This window comes from Syngnathus typhle, linkage group LG2 (assembly GCF_033458585.1).
Source record: "Syngnathus typhle isolate RoL2023-S1 ecotype Sweden linkage group LG2, RoL_Styp_1.0, whole genome shotgun sequence".
NCBI classification, from domain to species: Eukaryota; Metazoa; Chordata; class Actinopteri; order Syngnathiformes; family Syngnathidae; genus Syngnathus; species Syngnathus typhle.
In genome coordinates, this window is record NC_083739.1 from 7,934,155 (window position 1) to 7,952,460 (window position 18,306).

The following is an 18,306-nucleotide window of genomic DNA, read 5'->3' on the forward strand; positions in this document are numbered from 1 at the left end:
GATACAATTTCTAATGATTTGAAGACTAATCAAATATCTAACAGTTGAAAGTTGATTTCAGCACACCGTATTGTGGTGCAATGCAAAACTTGCCGAGTTTATCGTAGCCCAGTATAAGAGAATTTTGCTCATGGTGGAAGGAAAAACAATCAGAACACTCATTAAGAGTTGTTTTTTGTTTTGTTTTTCTCAGAAAGTATAACAGGTGTATGCTTTTGAAGCAAAAGCTAAGGAATCAAAGGAAATACACAAATCCATATAAAACATCTTTCACCCCCGCTGTCTAGCAATTTGTCTCTGCTGAGGAAGGAATGAACTGACAAATGTGAAACACGACGATAGCTTTGAAAAGAGAATCCAGAAAACACGAGGCTAGTTTATCCCTCTAACTGTAGCTAAATCAATATGATGCATCATATTAAATGAAGGTGTTAGCACTCTCTCTGCAACAGCATGCCTTTTCTAAACGCATCAGTCTGGACAGGAAACACAAAGTAGATTATGCAAGTGGTTTTATAAAGCTTCTTGCGTCTCACTGGGTTTCAGTAGCAATTTCCTAGTGCAGCTTAACAATTTGAAAAAAATATATATATATAAAATAAACCTTTAGTCCGATTTCTTCGTAAGTCAGATAGGTTATTTCAATAACTTACTATTGTATTGGATTTATATTTCTAGGAATAAAGTGCTTTTTCCTGGGTGCCAATGTAATATGAGGTGCAATCTTAGAAATATATCTTCAAAAATGCCCTGGGTATTATATTCATCTTGCCATGGCCAGTATGTAAAAGCCTAGTAATTAGCACTACGGATTTTCATGTCATAAAGACATACACTATTTGTGTTGAGGTATCCATGCATTCATTCTTTTCAAATATCAACCTGCATGCATGGTCCTGAAAATGATATGATTGCTCATTATTATACAGTCAAACCTGAACTGTCCATAAATAGCTTGAACATCTGAAGACAAAGAGCTTTAAGTTGTGACATCCTTTTATTTTGAAAGTTTGCTGATAACCCGAATGAGAGCGCCGTTCTCATCCTTTAGCCTCTGGTTGTCCATCTTGAGTTCCGTCAAGACCTGAGGAAGTGGATGCAAGCAATGAGTTACATGGGGAACAAAAAACAGATCACACTGAAAGCGACTGACTGCAGTTACAGAGCTCGGCGACACCAAAACAACCTCATTCACCACACAAATAATTTTCAGTGACATGCTTCATGGGAAACGATCATGCACTGATGTGGAATTTGTAAGAAGGTCAAACAGAGAAACAAGACTTGAGAATCTAGGTCGTGTCCCTCACAAGGGGTAAGGACTAAAAATAAACTGCCTCTTTGTCAAAGTATTTCCTCTTTGCTGGAGATACACAATAACCTTCTGTTCTTCCGGAATACGTCACTGAACCTACAGTGTTCCCTTTCTATATTGAGATTCATCTTTTGTGGTCTTACTAGGTCATGGATTTTTTGGGGGGTGTCATTGTATCATATTTATTGATCTTTTTTTACATTTTAGTGCTTTACAAAGTCTCACATTCACCCATTTATGCCATCTTTAGCCAAAGGTACAATTCTAGAGGTTTGATGCGAGTCTTAATTGTTAAGTTTTTGTTATTTTTCAAAGTTGCCGCGACTACTTTGTCGATGCAACAGAAGAGAGAAGACGACAAGAGACTTTCACACAAGTTGTTATGAGGACATTGTAGACTGACCCAAAAACTTCCCAAGTTTGTCACAGAGACAGAAATCTGATTGATTCACAGTCACCCTACGCTGGACTCTCTTCACGATTGAGCAGGTCGATTCATGTCAACACCGTGTGATGCCTCAAGTGTAAATGTAACAAAATACTACCTGGAGATCAATTTATAAAACAGATTTGTGATATTAGAGTGGTGAAGAAAAGGGAAAATGAAAAGAGTGCACTGAAAGATGGGGGGGGGGGGTGCAAGGCATTGGCACAACCTGCCTGAGAGGAACACGGCAGAGGATGAGGGGGGGGTCTGCAGAGGCATCAGAAGGAGAGTTATGTTGTTCGGGAAGAGGGTGAGAAGAGAAGAGGTGAGTTCAGAGGTCCTCTGTCTCCGGTATGGAGGCCGTCTCAGAGAGGCGGGCGAGGGCTCGCAGCAAGGCTCTATTTTCAGCCAGGAGGCGCTCGTTGACGCTCCGCAAAGCCTGGGCCTGAGCAAGAGCAGGGAAAGCCTGCACAGAGGAGAAAGATACCCAGAAGGGAAGACAGAAAGCGTGCAAGGAAGAGGAAGGCTGTGCAATGAAATGCTCAAAGAACGACACAAAATTCAAACTTCAGAAGAAATAGGAAGAAAAAACAAACAAAATAAAGGGCGCTCAACAGAGTGGTGGGTTGCATGCTAAAGGTGATATTAAATGTTAATTTAAAATATTTCAAGCAATTTTATTCTAGAATTATTCATTTAACATTCAAATTGGTTCTTATTAAAGCCTCTCTTGGTATGATTAGTTCCAGATATGAGGCAATTGCTGACAGTATTTTACTCAGACAAGATTTTGCATGTACACAGTCACACTAAGCCATACACAAATGCGGTCGAGGATGAGGAACGAGGACAGCTGGCTGCTTTTTACAACGCTGAATTACAATTATATAAGCCAGTTGAGACAATGCTCTTGTTTCGCATTAAACAGGTCATGCATATACGTAAAGTTGACTATCTGAAGGAATGCGCTTAGACGAGTGGGGGAGGGGGGTAGTGACATTCTTGATGCTGTCATTATAACCTTAATATTGTGCAAACGTGATTTTGTGTCACAACAGTATGCGCCACTGAACGTTTTTCATGATTTTGATTTATAAACTTCACCATGATGGATTGAAATTATCAAAATGGGAGTCAAGTGTTGGCATTAAACTTTAATTCAAGATGTTTCATAATTTGAAGTCCAACCACATGGATCCTTTATTGCTGCCTTCTTCACTTGCTCCTAGTTGGTCGCTCTTCCTACCTTCAATTTTATTTTCACTTTGTAAAAAGCATACTCTACTGGTGTGAAATTTCACCACTGACTTGTTTAGCCACTGAAGAATATCTCTTTTCGCTTTTGAAAAAGGTTTGACTTGGTTTTCCGTAACTTGCAGTAACAACAAAAGTAAATGCTAGTAGGATTTCTTTTCCTTGGAGAACAAGAATGACTGCTACAAAACTCATAAGCTCAACAGTAAACGCAACTCAAGACTTTCTGAAGGCAACTATATTAAATATTTTTCATTGGCCCCAATTCAAGGCCAACGGCACATTCATGGTTTTCACTTACTGAGGACAAAAGCGGAGGGAGCAAAAAGCAGGGATTTATCAATATTAAAACTGATTGTTTTCGCCAAAAACTATTGAGCCCCTCAAAGTGGAGAACCTGTCCGTTATTGCTACAGTAAATAGAATGATCGTGCAACCCCTTCCATTTTAGCCAATACTTTAATCACACTGAATTATTTGACTACAAATCCATTGTGGTGGTGCATAAAAGAATCATCAAAACACGACCAGTGTCAAAATTCCGTGTTTCAAAATGGGATGCAAGCTTTTTGATGCTTCTGTTTTAAAAGGTCAACTGGGAGGGTTGAAGCTGTGAAAGAGTGCTGAGAATTGTGTTCATATTTTGAAACCGATTGAGTGTCAACACGTGAAAACATGCCCCAGTCTTTGACAATCAAAGTGACAGGCAGGTGTCGCTCTTCAACTCCAGCGTTATGGCGACCACTCACCATCCCCACCCCCTCCCCTCAGGGTTGGTACCCGCAACGGAACCGAGCTGGGGGGTCCTGCTGAGGGAACCGTGACAACATGGATGTCAAACATCTGACTCTAACCTTAATCTGTCAATATCAGATTCCCTTTCACCATTTTGTTTCCAAAATCAAGCACCGAGATTTTGCAATATAGCAGAATAGAGATTTGGATGTGACAGCTAAGACTAATTTTGTGTTTGACAACGCCGAACCAATGTTGCGCAATGTCCAAACGATTGAAGGCCCTGCCAATTGTTTTTGAGTTATGTTATGTTTGACCTTTGCATAGCATAAGAATGCAACAGTGTTATCTTGCAACATTTGCACCGGCTTTCCCAAGCGTACAATCTGCCGCACTGTCTCTCACTAAAGTAGAACACTCTGTGCAGAGCAGGAATGTCTCACAAAAGCAGGTCTTTCGCTATTGGACCGAGTTTGGTAATCAACTGGAACTAGGTCACAACACTCAACCCCATCAGTGGGATGAAGCATAGCCGAGCAGCCGCGGTGCAAACTCCTTCGCCTGACAGGAAGTGACCCAGCAGAGCAGTGTGGCTAATGAGCCTGAAGCTTTAACCTCCTCTCTCCTTGACTCCAAAGCCACCTGGCCTAATGTATGCATCTCATTTGACACTTAAAGTGTCTGACGTCGCTGGCACAAGATGGACTCGGCAAGCTGCACAATACGCTTGTGGGCTTTCCCCGTACTTTTATTTTTAAAAACATGCATGTTAGGTTAGTTCAAGACTCAAAATTTTCCATAAATGTGGCGGTTTGTCTGTTCGCAATTGATAGCTCTCAAGTCAGCTAAGCTCCAGCCACATGCTATCCTAAGGACAAGTGATAAGAAATCAAAAGGATGGAGAGTGTAAACCTTTAACATCTCTCAGTTGAGAAAACACCCCAACTTGTGATGCAAAATGCACGACAGATTTACATAAACTGACCTTAATTTCATCTTCCATGCCCGACACTCGTTTTTCAAGGGCCTGTTTTTCCTGCAAATAAAAAAGGCGATAAAATAGGTTGCATCAGTAGAGCACAAAGAAACACCTATCCTTCCTCATCCAAACATGGTGGGATTAAAATACACGTGACAAATTTTACCTTTTTCTCAGATTCAAGCAGAGTAGATTTCTCTGCTATTCTGTCTTGCCTCTGCAAATAAGATTGTTGCTTGATTATGACAAAACGGATGAAACACTTGCGCAATAACTGAAATAATCTGTGTGTATCACAGATCGGAATTGAGCAGGGTGACCAAATGCAGCTTGGACCAGGGTCTATTGAGGGATAAGGTAGTGGGAAGGGAGGATGAGGGGAACCAACCAACTTAACTTAACTCAACTCAACTCAACTCAACTCAACCTAACTTAACCTAACCTAACCTAACTTAACCTAACCTAACTTAACCTAACCTAACTTAACCTAACCTAACTTAACCTAACCTAACCTAACCTAACTTAACCTAACCTAACTTAACCTAACTTAACCTAACCTAACTTAACCTAACTGAAAACTTAACTTAACTTAACCAAACCTAACTTAACTTAACTTAACTTAACTTAACCTAACTTAACTTAACTTAACCTAACTTAACCTAACCTAACTTAACCTAACTTAACCAGATGGTGTTCCATTCCTTTCCACCCAGGGGCAATGTTAGCCCTGTAATATATTGTTCATAATGTTCTGGTTTACCTAACCTAACCTAACTTAACTTAACTTAACTTAACAACTTAACTTAACTTAACTTAACTTAACTTAACTTAACCTAACTTAACCTAACTTAACCTAACCTAACTTAACCTAACCTAACTTAACCTAACTTAACTTAACTTAACCTAACCTAACTTAACCTAACCTAACCTAACTTACCTTAACTTAACTTAACTTAACCTAACTTAACTTAACTTAATTTAACTTAATTTAACTTAACTTAACCTAATTTAATTTAACTTAACTTAACCTAACCAGATGGTGTTCCATTCCTTTCCACCCAGGGGCAATGTTAGCCCTGTAATATATTGTTCATAATGTTCTGGTTTACCTAACTTAACCTAACTTAACTTAACGTAACTTAACGTAACTTAATTTAACGTAACTTAATTTAACTTAACTTAACTTAACTTAACTTAGCTTAACTCAACTTAACTTAACCTAACTTAACCTAACCTAACTTAACCTAACTTAACCAGATGGTGTTCCATTCCTTTCCACCCAGGGGCAATGTTAGCCCTGTAATATATTGTTCATAATGTTCTGGTTTACCTAACTTAACCTAACTTAACGTAACTTAATTTAACTTAACTTAACTTAGCTTAACTTAACTTAACTCAACTTATCTTAACTTAACTTAACTTATCTTAACTTAACTTAGCTTAACTTAACTTAACTCAACTTATCTTAACTTAACTTAATTTAACCTAATTTAACTTAATTTAACTTAATTTAACTTAATCTAATTTAACTTAACTCAACTTATCTCAACTTAACCTAACCTAACCTAACTTAACCTAACCTAACTTAACCTAACCTAACTTAACCTAACCTAACCTAACCTAACCTAACTGAAAACTTAACTTAACTTAACTTAACTTAACTTAACTTAACCAAACCTAACTTAACTTAACTTAACTTAACTTAACTTAAACTAACCTAACTTAACTTAACTTAACTTAACTTAACCTAACTTAACCTAACCTAACTTAACTTAACTTAACTTAACTTAACAACTTAACAACTTAACCTAACTTAACCTAACTTAACTTAACTTAACTTAACCTAACTTAACCTAACTTAACCTAACCTAACTTAACCTAACCTAACTTAACCTAACTTAACTTAACTTAACCTAACCTAACCTAACTTACCTTAACTTAACCTAACTTAACTTAATTTAACTTAATTTAACTTAATTTAACTTAACTTAATTTAACCTAATTTAATTTAACTTAACTTAACCTAATTTAACCTAACTTAACCAGATGGTGTTCCATTCCTTTCCACCCAGGGGCAATGTTAGCCCTGTAATATATTGTTCATAATGTTCTGGTTTACCTAACTTAACCTAACTTAACGTAACTTAATTTAACTTAACTTAACTTAATTTAACTTAACTTAACTTAACTTAACTTAACTTAGCTTAGCTTAACTTAACTTAACTTAACCTAACTTAACCTAACCTAACTTAACCTAACTTAACCAGATGGTGTTCCATTCCTTTCCACCCAGGGGGCAATGTTAGCCCTGTAATATATTGTTCATAATGTTCTGGTTTACCTAACTTAACCTAACTTAACGTAACTTAATTTAACTTAACTTAACTTAACTTAGCTTAACTTAACTTAACTTAACTCAACTTAACTTAACTTAACTTATCTTAACTTATCTTAACTTAATTTAGCTTAGCTTAATTTAATTTAACTCAATCTATCTTAATTTAATTTAACTTAATTTAACCTAATTTAACTTAATTTAACTTAATTTAACTTAATCTAACTTAACTTAACTTAACTCAATTTATCTCAACTTAACTTAACTTAACTTATCTTAACTTAACTTAACTTAACTTAACCTAACCTAACTTAACCTAACTTAACCTGTAATATATTGTTCATAATGTTCTGGTTTACCTAACTTAACCTAACTTAACGTAACTTAATTTAACTTAACTTAACCTAGTTTAACTTAACTCAACTTATCTTAACTTAACTTAACTTAACTTAACTTAACTTAACTTATCTTAACTTAACTTAACTTAGCTTAACTTAACTTAACTCAACTTATCTTAACTTAACTTAACTTAACTTTACTTAACTTAACTTAACTTAACTTAACTTATCTTAACTTAACTTAACCTAACCTAACTTAACTTAACTTAACTTAACAAGGGGCAATGTTAGCCCTGTAATATATTGTTCATAATGTTCTGGTTTACCTAACTTAACCTAACTTAACTTAACGTAACTTAATTTAGCTTAGCTTAACTTAACTTAACTTAACTTAACTAACCTAACTTAACTTAACTTAGCTTAACTTAATTTAACTTAACTTAACAAAGTCATAACTGGACTGACCGGGATGTGAGACAAGACTACATCAAACGTCAAGACTTAACTTAACTTAACTTAACTTAACTTAACTTAACTTAACTTAACTTAACTTAACTTAACCTACCTAACCTAACTTAACTTAACTTAACTTAGCTTAACTTAATTTAACTTAACTTAACAAAGTCATAACTGGACTGACTGACCGGGATGTGAGACAAGACTACATCAAACGTCAAGACTTAACTTAACTTAACTTAACTTAACTCAATTTATCTTAACTTAACTTAACTTAACTTAGCTTAGCTTAACTTAACTTAACTTAACTTAACTTAACTTAACTTAACTTAACTTAACTTAACTTAACTTAACTTAACTTAACTTAACTTACCTAACCTAACCTAACCTAACTTAACTTAACTTAACTTAACTTAACAAAGTCATAACTGGACTGACTGACCGGGATGTGAGACAAGACTACATCAAACGTCAAGACATCAATGACCCGACCGGGACTGACATGCAAACAGGACTTATACAAGACAGATAACAAGAGGCAGGTGACTGTAGTTAGTACATGGATTGTGAGTTGACACAGGAAGGGAGGGACGAGTACACAGACACGGACAGAAACCATGACAATCTACACATTATAAAACAACCGGGGACGAGACGTGACAGTGTGTACATTAATGGCGAAAGCAGTGTGTCAAAACTATGGCTTGGGGGCCATTTGCAGTCCGCCATCTGATTTTTATTGGCCTGCGGCCTATTCTAAAATTAATAATTGACACAACTCTGTCATGTCTCGTCCCGAGTTTTGCTATGTGTCTGGTTTCTGTCCGTGTGCCTGTGTGCTTACCCCTCCCCTCCTGATTAGTGTGATCATTTTCGCCTGCCACTTATTACCTGTCGTGTATTTAAGTCCTAGGTGCCCCACCCTCACTCTCCGTGGGAGCATTGATGTTGTCACGGCTGTTGTTGGCATGGCTGTAGTCTTCTTGTCTCATGTCCCGGTCAGCCAAGTTATTGTTTGTTAAGTCATGTCAGTTTGCCTTTTGAGTTTGCTTCAATAAACCCTGAACCAAGCTGCATTTGGTCACCTTGCTCCATCCAATCTGTGACAAACTCATGTTGTTTACCTGCCTTGTCCTAATTATTTTCTGGCTGGCAAGGCAGGAGAAGGTTTGTTCTCATCCTGCACTTCTCATATTCCCAGAACGTGTGCATTCGTTTAAAAAGTGAGTATTGAAGAGTTTTATTGTGCGACAATTCTACTGCTACAATAGCAACTAATACTGATAATAATGATGATAATTTATTGTGCTTCTGCCTGCGGATTATCTAAGGTGAAGAGCGCCAAAGTAGCCGATTCATCTTTTTTCTGCATGTAACTTTTGAAACAAATTTGGATTATGACAAGACTATAAAGAAATTCACTTACTTGAGTCACTTTCTCCAGCTGGGAACGGATGCTAACAAGTTCTTGCTTGCTGTCCTGCAACCTGGACTTGAGACGGTCATTCTCATGTAGAGCGTCTGCGTACATCTAATAAAGTAACATCATAAAATATAAAACTGACTATGAGCAATTCCTTCTGGACCAGATGTTTAAATTAAAATTGTTCTGTTGTTTTCCTCGCACTGCAGTTAAAGATCTTTGAGAGAATGAAATATTCACAAGTTTCACCTTCTTATAGTCTTTGCTTGTGATGTCTTGCTCCGGCTTGTTCAGAGAAGCTAGCCTGGTCTCCCTGCGAATGTAGGAGCTGGTCCGTCCCAATCTATCAGGGATATTCTCCCCACTCGAGTCCAATCTGCAGCAGATCACATTCACGCTACTTCTGGTAGGCTTACTTTTTTTTGTCATGCAAGCAACTTTCTTCGTTAATTAAAAATATAGTATCTAAATCTATAAGGCAGTAGAACCAAGTGATTTCATGCCATCATTCAGCAGAAGTACAATTATTAAATATGCATCAGACTTAGTGTTAAATTTATATTTTATAAAATCACAAAGTTTGGACTACTAAAATAAATTTCAGGGGCTCAAAGTATTTTGATGCTATTAAGGGTTAACCGTCAGCCGTGGAATCGTAGGGTGGAAAAAGAGAAACACTTACCTTGACAATCTGTCATGCTGAAAAACAAAGAAACCATTCAATCGGGGATCATTCAAAACACTGGAAACAATTAAGTGTGCTTAGAGCCAGATGTATTATTCAGTCTGTGTTAGATAAAGCGGAACTATTTTCCATTCTCAGAATAACTTCCAGGTAGATAACATTGTGCAGCATCCTTGAGGGATTTCAACGTTGACTAAAATCAAACCTTGCTGGTGTAATCTCCCACTACTAATTGCATAAAGATAACGTCATCACATCAAAAGTAATTGCAAACTTGACCAAGAGCTTGAAGAATTATCCAGGAAGACCTTGTGCTGCAAAACATTCAGCCTAACGTGTTGAATTAATTCCCTTTTCAAAAGAATTTAAGGGCTGTCAACCCCTGTAGTTTTTTTCAGTAGTTTTCCATGACTGTTTTATGAAAGTTAACGTTTTCAAAAATGTGTCAAGAATAGTGATGTTATGACTGTCCACTGCCCAACAAAAAAAGGGCTTGTAAACCTGACACATATGTGGATGTTTACGACCATTTAATGGTTGGAGCGAGGCCCTATTGGTCTCTGATCCGTTTGCAAGGTCTGCCGCAGACTCACAAATTCTACACTGCCAATTCAAACATTTCTGTTCACAAGAAAAGCTAAGAACCACATGTAGCCCAATCAATATTTAATGCAAAATAGTCAATATTTATTCTCATGTTTAAAGAGTGCATTAAAGGAGCTATTCGTTAGTGTTTACACGACCAAGCCAGTGCTTCGTATCCTTATGTGGTCATGGGTTTGAAGAGAGCTGACCAAACACAGGCCTCCAACCCTCCAGAGAGAGCCCACACATAAAGCGAAATCTTGAAAAATATTGACTTGCCACAACATCCCCTTGACACACCAGTTTCAGCCGCATTGCGTTTTGTTTCTACAAGATAGAAGAGTGAAGGCTTCTTCAAACTATCCCAACGACCTTCTGGCACTTGTGTTTGCACTTAGCGGCAGTAGGAACTCCCGAAAAATGTATGTAGTCGCTTGGAATGATAATAAAAATGATCCATGTCTTATTTATGATATGTCCATATAAGGGACATGCTATAACAGTTAATGTAATGAGCAGTACATGGATCCATGAATAATAATTTGAATACAATAGTCATTTTGTATATTTGAGCCTGAATGCTTGTTAAATTATTGATATCGACTCTGCGGTTGGCCTTTTGCCCACAGTCAGCTAGGAGAAGACTCCAGCTCAGCCGTTACCCTGGGAAGGATAGAGAGATGATGGATGGTTGGCATTTCACTATGGAGTTACAGTTGTACACGAGAAGGTATGTGTTTAGCATACAAACAACACACACAATCTGTTTGAAGAGCAAAATTGCACATTTAAAAACATAATAATGATCAACTTTGATGACAATGTCAAGTATGTTTTTGACTGCAATAATCTCTATGCCTCTCTCACCTGATTTTTTTTTTTGTCTGAATTAACCAGAACTTTTTCCCAAGCCCATGATAATATGCACAGAATCTTGTCCACGAGTATGACAGTGTCGGCAGAAAATGACATCATTATTGAGGAATTCTACACATCCCCCCCCCCTATTTATCGCAAGATTGAGCCTTTGGAGTTCACAGTCGAATATGTTTGTGTTTGTTGCGCACAAACAATCCCCTACCTTTCTGGTTCAAATGGGCATCAATGTGAAAATGCCAATGAGACCCCATAGAAATATTGTTTTTTGAAGGCGCAAAAAATACTATGGTGCTTAATGCGCTTGAACAGCCCAGCAGATGAACTGACAGTAAACACACTAGTCCACTGAGAATAGCCCACTTGCAGCGAGAGAAAACATAACAGGAAATTGCAGAAGGCAAGTTCTCTTTTCCACAAACTGAGTTCAGCAGAGATGACTCTAATAGTAAACTAATTTGGTGCTTCATGAGGGGGCCATTGCTCATATAATAGCGCAATGTGAGAAAATCTGAAAATAAATGTACTGTGACAGCTCGATTTATATATATATAAAAAAAGAAAGAAAGTAACACTTGTAGCACTCCAGCTTTTACTTCTCTAAAGACACAAATCCTTGACAGATAATTTTGACTTTCAGGTGTTATGTAGATTTATCCTGAATCGTTTCTTCGAAATCCTCAGTCAAGTGTTTTAATCTATCGTTAACACTCGGAGGATAAACGACGCTTTGTTTGGCTTTATCAAGCGGACAGACAATGCGGTGTGACTGGATTTGAAGAGACAAATTGCAAACACCTCATGCAGGTTGATGAAGGTGATGGTGGGGATAGCATGGTCGGGGAAAGAAAATTCTCAGGAAGGAAAATTCTTACTCGGAAGCTTTTTTCTGTAGGGGATGGAGACGATGGCGGTGAGTCGGTGACTGACCTCCTGGTACGAGTCAGGTCTTTGGTGCGGGGGAAGTAGGAAGACATCCTCCCCCCTACAGCCTCCCTCGCCTCCAGATAACAGATGCAAAGATTGCCTCAAGCACCTGAGCCCATGCTGGTGCGTCGGGGAATCCTTCGGGAAGTCTGTAAAGCTGTGGCCCAGTTTGGAGAAACTTTGGTCTTCTTCCAAGCTTCAGTAGTCAGTTTAGATCAAAATTTAATTTTTAGCAAAGATTTAATTAATATAATCTCATTTTCTTCAACTTGTAAACAGAAGCCTGTGACCTAAAAAAAGGCCTGAAAGGAGCCAAAAGTTCTTCCTGTGCTGCCTCTTCCTGTGATCCCTCAAAGTTATACTCTCTCTTCATCAGCTGCTCTCTCTCTCTCTCCCCCCTCCTTTCACAGCTCACTCGCCCTCCCAGCCTTCCTCTCTGCTTTGCTTCTCCCCCAAGCTTTCGGTGGCATCTTGCCAGAGGCTCTGAACGAGGACGGGACGAGCCACTGAGGCCTAAAATTGTCCATTTATGCGCGGGACTGCACAGAGGAGGCGGAGCACCATCTGAGAGTCTGGTGTTTTCATCTTGGAAGACCATAAGGTAATCCGAGGAGATATTGGCGGCCGCCAGGTGGCAAGCCTCACCACTCTACCTGGCAGGTGACGTGAAGGACGGACAGAGTCCAGCTGTACTTTACTTACTTTGAATTTGTCACTTCTTGCGCAATCGGTTATCCAAGAAATAGTTTTTCCAAATATGGAAATCCAATGTCTGTATAAAAAAACTTTTGCAAAAATATGCGGCACATGTTTTGTTTACTGTAACTGTTAAAGGCCAGATGGTTTCATCAACTATGTCCTCGCACACTGCAACAATCTTTTTCGTGTTGCATAAATTATACAAAGTGGCGTAAAAATTTGCGAAACAAAATAATTTGTTTCCTCTTGGCAAAGACAAACCTTGCACAATAGATACATTTGCTAAGGAGAACCTGTGAAAGCGGCACAGAAATGACAAAATGACCTTCGCAATGATATTACTGTGTTTTGATTGACACTAACAGATTTATCAAGTGGTCGAGGAATAAGTTTTATTATTATTGTGGTGAATAACTTTACTGAATCACACTGATAGGTGTTTGGTCACCAGACTTAATAGTAAAACCAATTTTTTGTAATACAAAATGTTGACATCGACAGTATATATAAATGAAACGAGCCATTATTGGCTTTAAACTCGTTTTTGCTCGTATTGTAAAGTATATATTGTATAGTACGTGGCTGTAAAGAATGTCACATCATCAATTGAATCTATTCTATCACAAGGTAAAACGAGGTTAAGATAGACATTTAAGGTTTGTAAAACATAATGCTACTCTGTGTGAGACTGCAGTAACTGACCTTTTTTTTTTAGGTATGATGTTTATCCATCTTTGCAGTTTAGTAACAAACGCCAGAAGGGGCAAAGCCCTAAATGTCAAAGTATTCCATTTAACGCACGCACACAAGCACGGACGCGCACGCACACACAAGCTCGCCCCACACTTTGCAATAGCATGGACCATTGCTGTCTTCCATATATAGTGAGGTTTGCTTGCTGACGTCCTTTTTCACCAGTTAGGGCAAAAAGATTAGTTGGAAAGATAAGCAGGCTTGAGGAGTAATGGAATACATATTCAGGGTGCAGACAAATAAATTTAACTGTAATTTACAGAAAAGTATCAATTATAAAATGTGAATTATTTTGCAGGATTACATTTTTAATGCGGAGAAGAGAGCTGCCATAGTCGAGACCTGGCCCACTCTCAAACTGGTTCTCAAATTTAACATTAAAAGTTTTTTACTTACAACACAGATCACTTTATGTGGCATACAAAAGCAAGCCAAATGCATTAGTTTCCATGATTCTTGATAAAATATATATTTTAGCTAACATTTCAAAATGTCATATGCAATAAACAATTGCAATACTGCAAGCATTTTTTGTTGTTTGTAACAAATAAAAGCTTTTACGAACCTTTAACAAACACAACGAAGGCCAAAATTTACTATGTCTACTGAGGCACAAATGCTTGTAAGTGCGTGCGAACATCGCAAATTTGGGGGTTTTGTTTGGATTCAAAAAAGATTGTATAGATAAATGTCTTCCTCATAGTTCCATCCATTCCTCCATCCATCCATCCATCCATCTATCTATCCATCCTATCCCAGTAGCCTTTGGGCGCTAGACAAGCAACACCCTGAACTAGTCACCAGCCAATCGCAGTAGAGTAATCCAAAGTAATGAAGTTACATTACTTTAATATCATAGTACTCAGATTGTGTTACTAAGTACGTTTTTAAACAGCTAACAAGTATCTGAATCTATATGGTGAGAAGAATGCAGTGTTGTGATGGCCCAAGAAAAGGTCCTTTCACAACCATTCACAGCATTGCATAAAGTGTGTCCCTATATACTAAATTACATCTGAATTTCCAAATCTGAATAATAGCAATGGTATTTGTTGTGTTTACAGAGTGAGAAGTAGACAAGCAGTGGTGCATACTATTAAAGGTTGCAGCTGTATCATCCCTGGGCGGTCTCCATTCACAGCACGCGCACACAGAATCGCTCTCCCCGTTCTACATAGTTTGAAATTGCATTCGCATGTATTCCAAGATGTGGAGCCGCAGATGAGAGGATTTACAAGATCTCATAAGACCATCTGCAGTCTGATATACATGAGCTGGCCGAACGTTCGTCCAGCTCCAAGGTGACAAGATCACAGAGCTGAATCCATCTGCACCTGTCTTCCTCTTTGTTACTGACAAGCTATGTGGAAAATCTGTTGGGATCAGTCAAACAGCAGCGGGCACTAGTGACAGGCATCCGTCTATTCTACTGCTGAAGCCAGGCTGTGATTATCACAGCCAGATATAGTTCTCTTCGTAACGCTGAGAGACTCTCATGTTACCACCGCCTGATTTGTGTTTCTGATGCCACCGCCAAGAGCAGCTGATTCCCTGACCTGAGGTCAGCTCCTGAGGAGAAATTGCTTTCACTCTGTACTGCGAAGGGCATTGGTAATATGCTCTTTGACGCAGTGCCGCTCGATCCATCCCTCGCTGCAGCAAGTGGGCGGAATCAGCAGCGGCGTTCAAGGTCAAAGTTCACCCACATAGCGCAGTATCAGCTAAGAAGGTAAAAGCCAGCAGGCAATCCTTCTGATTCAAAGGCTCAGAGAGGGCCTGCGTTTTGCCCAATATGGTATGGAATGCTGAGACACTTCAGCCATGTGATGTGAAGAAGCAACGCCACTTGGAGGGAGGGGAGCTGGGTCCTTTGTGAGATGTTAAGCGGCACAACAAGTTGAAAGCACACTACCATTGCAGCGCAGTTTCATATGTTGCGTCAGAGATGGGAGCTTAGCCGCTTTGAAGCGCGGATGCCTTTCGGCTGACGGAGGAACCGGGATGAACATTTGGAACGATGGCCATAATGAAAACGGAGCCATCCCGAGGTGTGATAACGTATTTGGTGGAATCATATTGTTTCTGACTGACAAGTGGATATAGGTTTTACATCATCCATTAGAATTTAAGTATGCCATAAAACAATTTTTCTTGCCGAGGGGCCTTCAAACTGTCAGTTCGTACTTGATGAAATGTGTTTTTCCTTTTCAATTGGACCTGGTGGAAAAACACTCCTGTATCGCCCTCTAGTGCTAGCAGTATGAACAACACAAAAAGAGAACAAAACTCTTTCAGGGTTCTTTGTGAATTCAAATGGTAATCAATCATATGTCTTGCAATATTAAGTCTGTTTTTGGTGCTGATCAATGAGGGTTAGTTATTTTAATCGGCATTGCTTCTTTTTACCGATTTGCGAATGATCGTCATACCTCTGAAACGGTGACGTCCGATCCATCGCATCCATCCAATCGTCTGCTCCTGTGTTTTGCGAACTTAAGCTGCTCTTCTTCAAGGGGGTTCTGATTTTCATCTCTCCACCTTCTTCCATTCACTGCACAAATGAAGTTTCGTCTCCTGTAAATAAACTTCACCTCTTTTTGATCTTTTTGACCAATCAAATAAGAAACGTGACCTCTGATGGAGTTTAGGCCGGTAATAGTGGACGTAGGCTGGCAGCAAGCTTCTGTACACTCAGCAACACTTTGTAACTTGGGTTTTATGTTCCCCTGCTGTGCATTCACCAAATATTCATTTTGAATACATGTTGGTCATTGAAAACAAAGCTTGAATTTAGAAATGAATCTCGTGAAGCTAGCGGAACGACATCTTTTATTTTCTCACCAACCTCATCTGTGCTGCTCCATCTTGGAGTGATTTTTGCTCTGTCCTCCACTTTCCCATCAAGTACAAACTCTTCTGAGCCACTGTAGATCTTCTGAGCCGCTTTCAAGTCTGTTAGTGTTACACCCTGCGTAGCATTCAATTAGTTTCACAAACCAATGAATCAAATTGATGATCTTTTGGCTTCTGTTCCTCATTCAGAAATTACCTGCGTTGACCTGCGGGTCTGTCTGGCATGACGAGATTTTGCCCTCCTCTGAGACTCTGCCTCTTCATCCCTGACGGGGGTCAGATAAAGTCTGGAACTAAAACGGCCAGACAGATCGTTTTAAAACAACGTGAAAGTTCCCTGTTGTACAACAAAAACTTAGAATATAAAGACACAGTCAAGCCCGAATTTATTCATATCACTGGGATATGAATAGTTTGAAGAAGATATGGGATATGAATAGTAGATTAAGTTACACCCAAAATGATTCGTGGCCTATCCCTGATGCAAATAGACTAGATAGCGTTACACCCAAAATTATCCATACCCCTTGGGTACGGAAAATTGTGTGCTGCTTGACTGTTTATATTTATGTATTTACACACACACATATACATGGTATACTGAAATAATGATGGTTTTGTGTCACTCTCAATCTGAAACCTCTGTAAAATCTGGGTCTGTTTTCTCAACACATAGCTATTATTCTGTCAAAATAATTGTACTTGCTGCTATCAGTAGAAGATAATTTCTCCAGCCTCTCACAATATGTCATTGGTACAGATAAACAAATCATTTTTGGCTTAATCAAATGACCCTGGATAACTCCCTATAACACACTTGATGACTTCAATGACACATTGGATAGAATCAGTGATTGTGGCGCCACAAAGGAAAAGAGCTGAGTAATCAGCATCATTGGAGATGGTTTGTTTTCTCCATCCTCTTCTATCCTTGGCTTTAAGTGCCTGTCGTGGAGTCGCTTTGAATCCTGAGTATTGACAAGCTGGTCAGCAGCGCACTCTGCTGAATCAACAGTGCAAAGCTAGAGTGGATATGGACTGACATGACTGTGCACATTCATAGGAAGCAAGAAGCCTAAAATGTTGTCACGCAAGCGGCTTTCAGATCCATTAGCAGATGCAGTAAAGTCTTCACATTCACATCCGCATCACTGGAATTAAAACCCAAACTGGCACTTTATAGTAAAAGCCTCACTTGTGCTACAAGTCCAAATGTAGCCTTCGCCTATGGAAGCCGCTGGCATTAAGTAGCTCCCAATGGAGTGAAAAAAAAAAAGAGATAAGCTCTGACAGGTAATGTCATTTCACTTCCTGCAGTGATAGCCTCACATGGCATCTGTTTCAGCAGCTGCACATGCATACAAGAGGATTTGCAACATTGTTATTGAAAAACACACATAGAGAAAACACAACTTTTTATATTTAAAAAAAAATAAACAGATAAAATCAAATAAAAAAAATAAAGAAATAATCTCCCCCATGAAACGTACCTGGGCACCAAAGCATGCATGGTCCGAGTAGAAGGTCAGAAAGTGAAGCACTGCAGCAGCATTGAAAGGGAGAGGCAGAGAGAGAGAGAGAGAGAGAGACGGAAACAAGATACAAGAGTACGGAGGGGAAAGGAAGGGCATGGGGAGTGGCAACATACAGTAGAATCAATTAAATC

The 18,306-nt window shown here is 38.7% G+C and overlaps 1 protein-coding gene and 1 long non-coding RNA gene across 9 annotated transcripts; one reads left to right on the forward strand and one right to left on the reverse strand.

The window, feature by feature from the left end:
* Positions 1 to 978: 978 nt before the first annotated feature.
* On the reverse strand, positions 979 to 18,291 carry LOC133150389 (protein phosphatase 1 regulatory subunit 12B-like). Of its 8 annotated transcripts, none has more exons than XM_061272877.1 (12): positions 18,131 to 18,291; positions 16,837 to 16,933; positions 16,633 to 16,755; positions 16,420 to 16,516; positions 16,217 to 16,338; positions 9,945 to 9,961; positions 9,512 to 9,638; positions 9,266 to 9,370; positions 4,877 to 4,927; positions 4,717 to 4,767; positions 1,976 to 2,208; positions 979 to 1,084 (listed from the first exon to the last, which is right to left on the reverse strand). In XM_061272877.1, exons 1-11 carry the CDS (start codon positions 18,148 to 18,150, stop codon positions 2,074 to 2,076), a joined length of 945 nt encoding a protein of 314 aa, XP_061128861.1. In that variant the 5' UTR covers positions 18,151 to 18,291; the 3' UTR covers positions 979 to 1,084; positions 1,976 to 2,073. The 8 variants fall into 8 exon arrangements, with proteins under 8 accessions (XP_061128861.1, XP_061128862.1, XP_061128865.1 ...); XM_061272878.1 differs by having other exon boundaries at positions 1,972 to 2,208; XM_061272881.1 differs by lacking the exon at positions 1,976 to 2,208 and adding an exon at positions 3,746 to 3,802.
* LOC133150392 (uncharacterized) lies at positions 10,607 to 13,459 on the forward strand. Its single transcript, XR_009713761.1, has 3 exons — positions 10,607 to 10,954; positions 11,162 to 11,262; positions 12,746 to 13,459. It is a non-coding gene; the product is annotated as an uncharacterized LOC133150392 (long non-coding RNA).
* Positions 18,292 to 18,306: the final 15 nt, after the last annotated feature.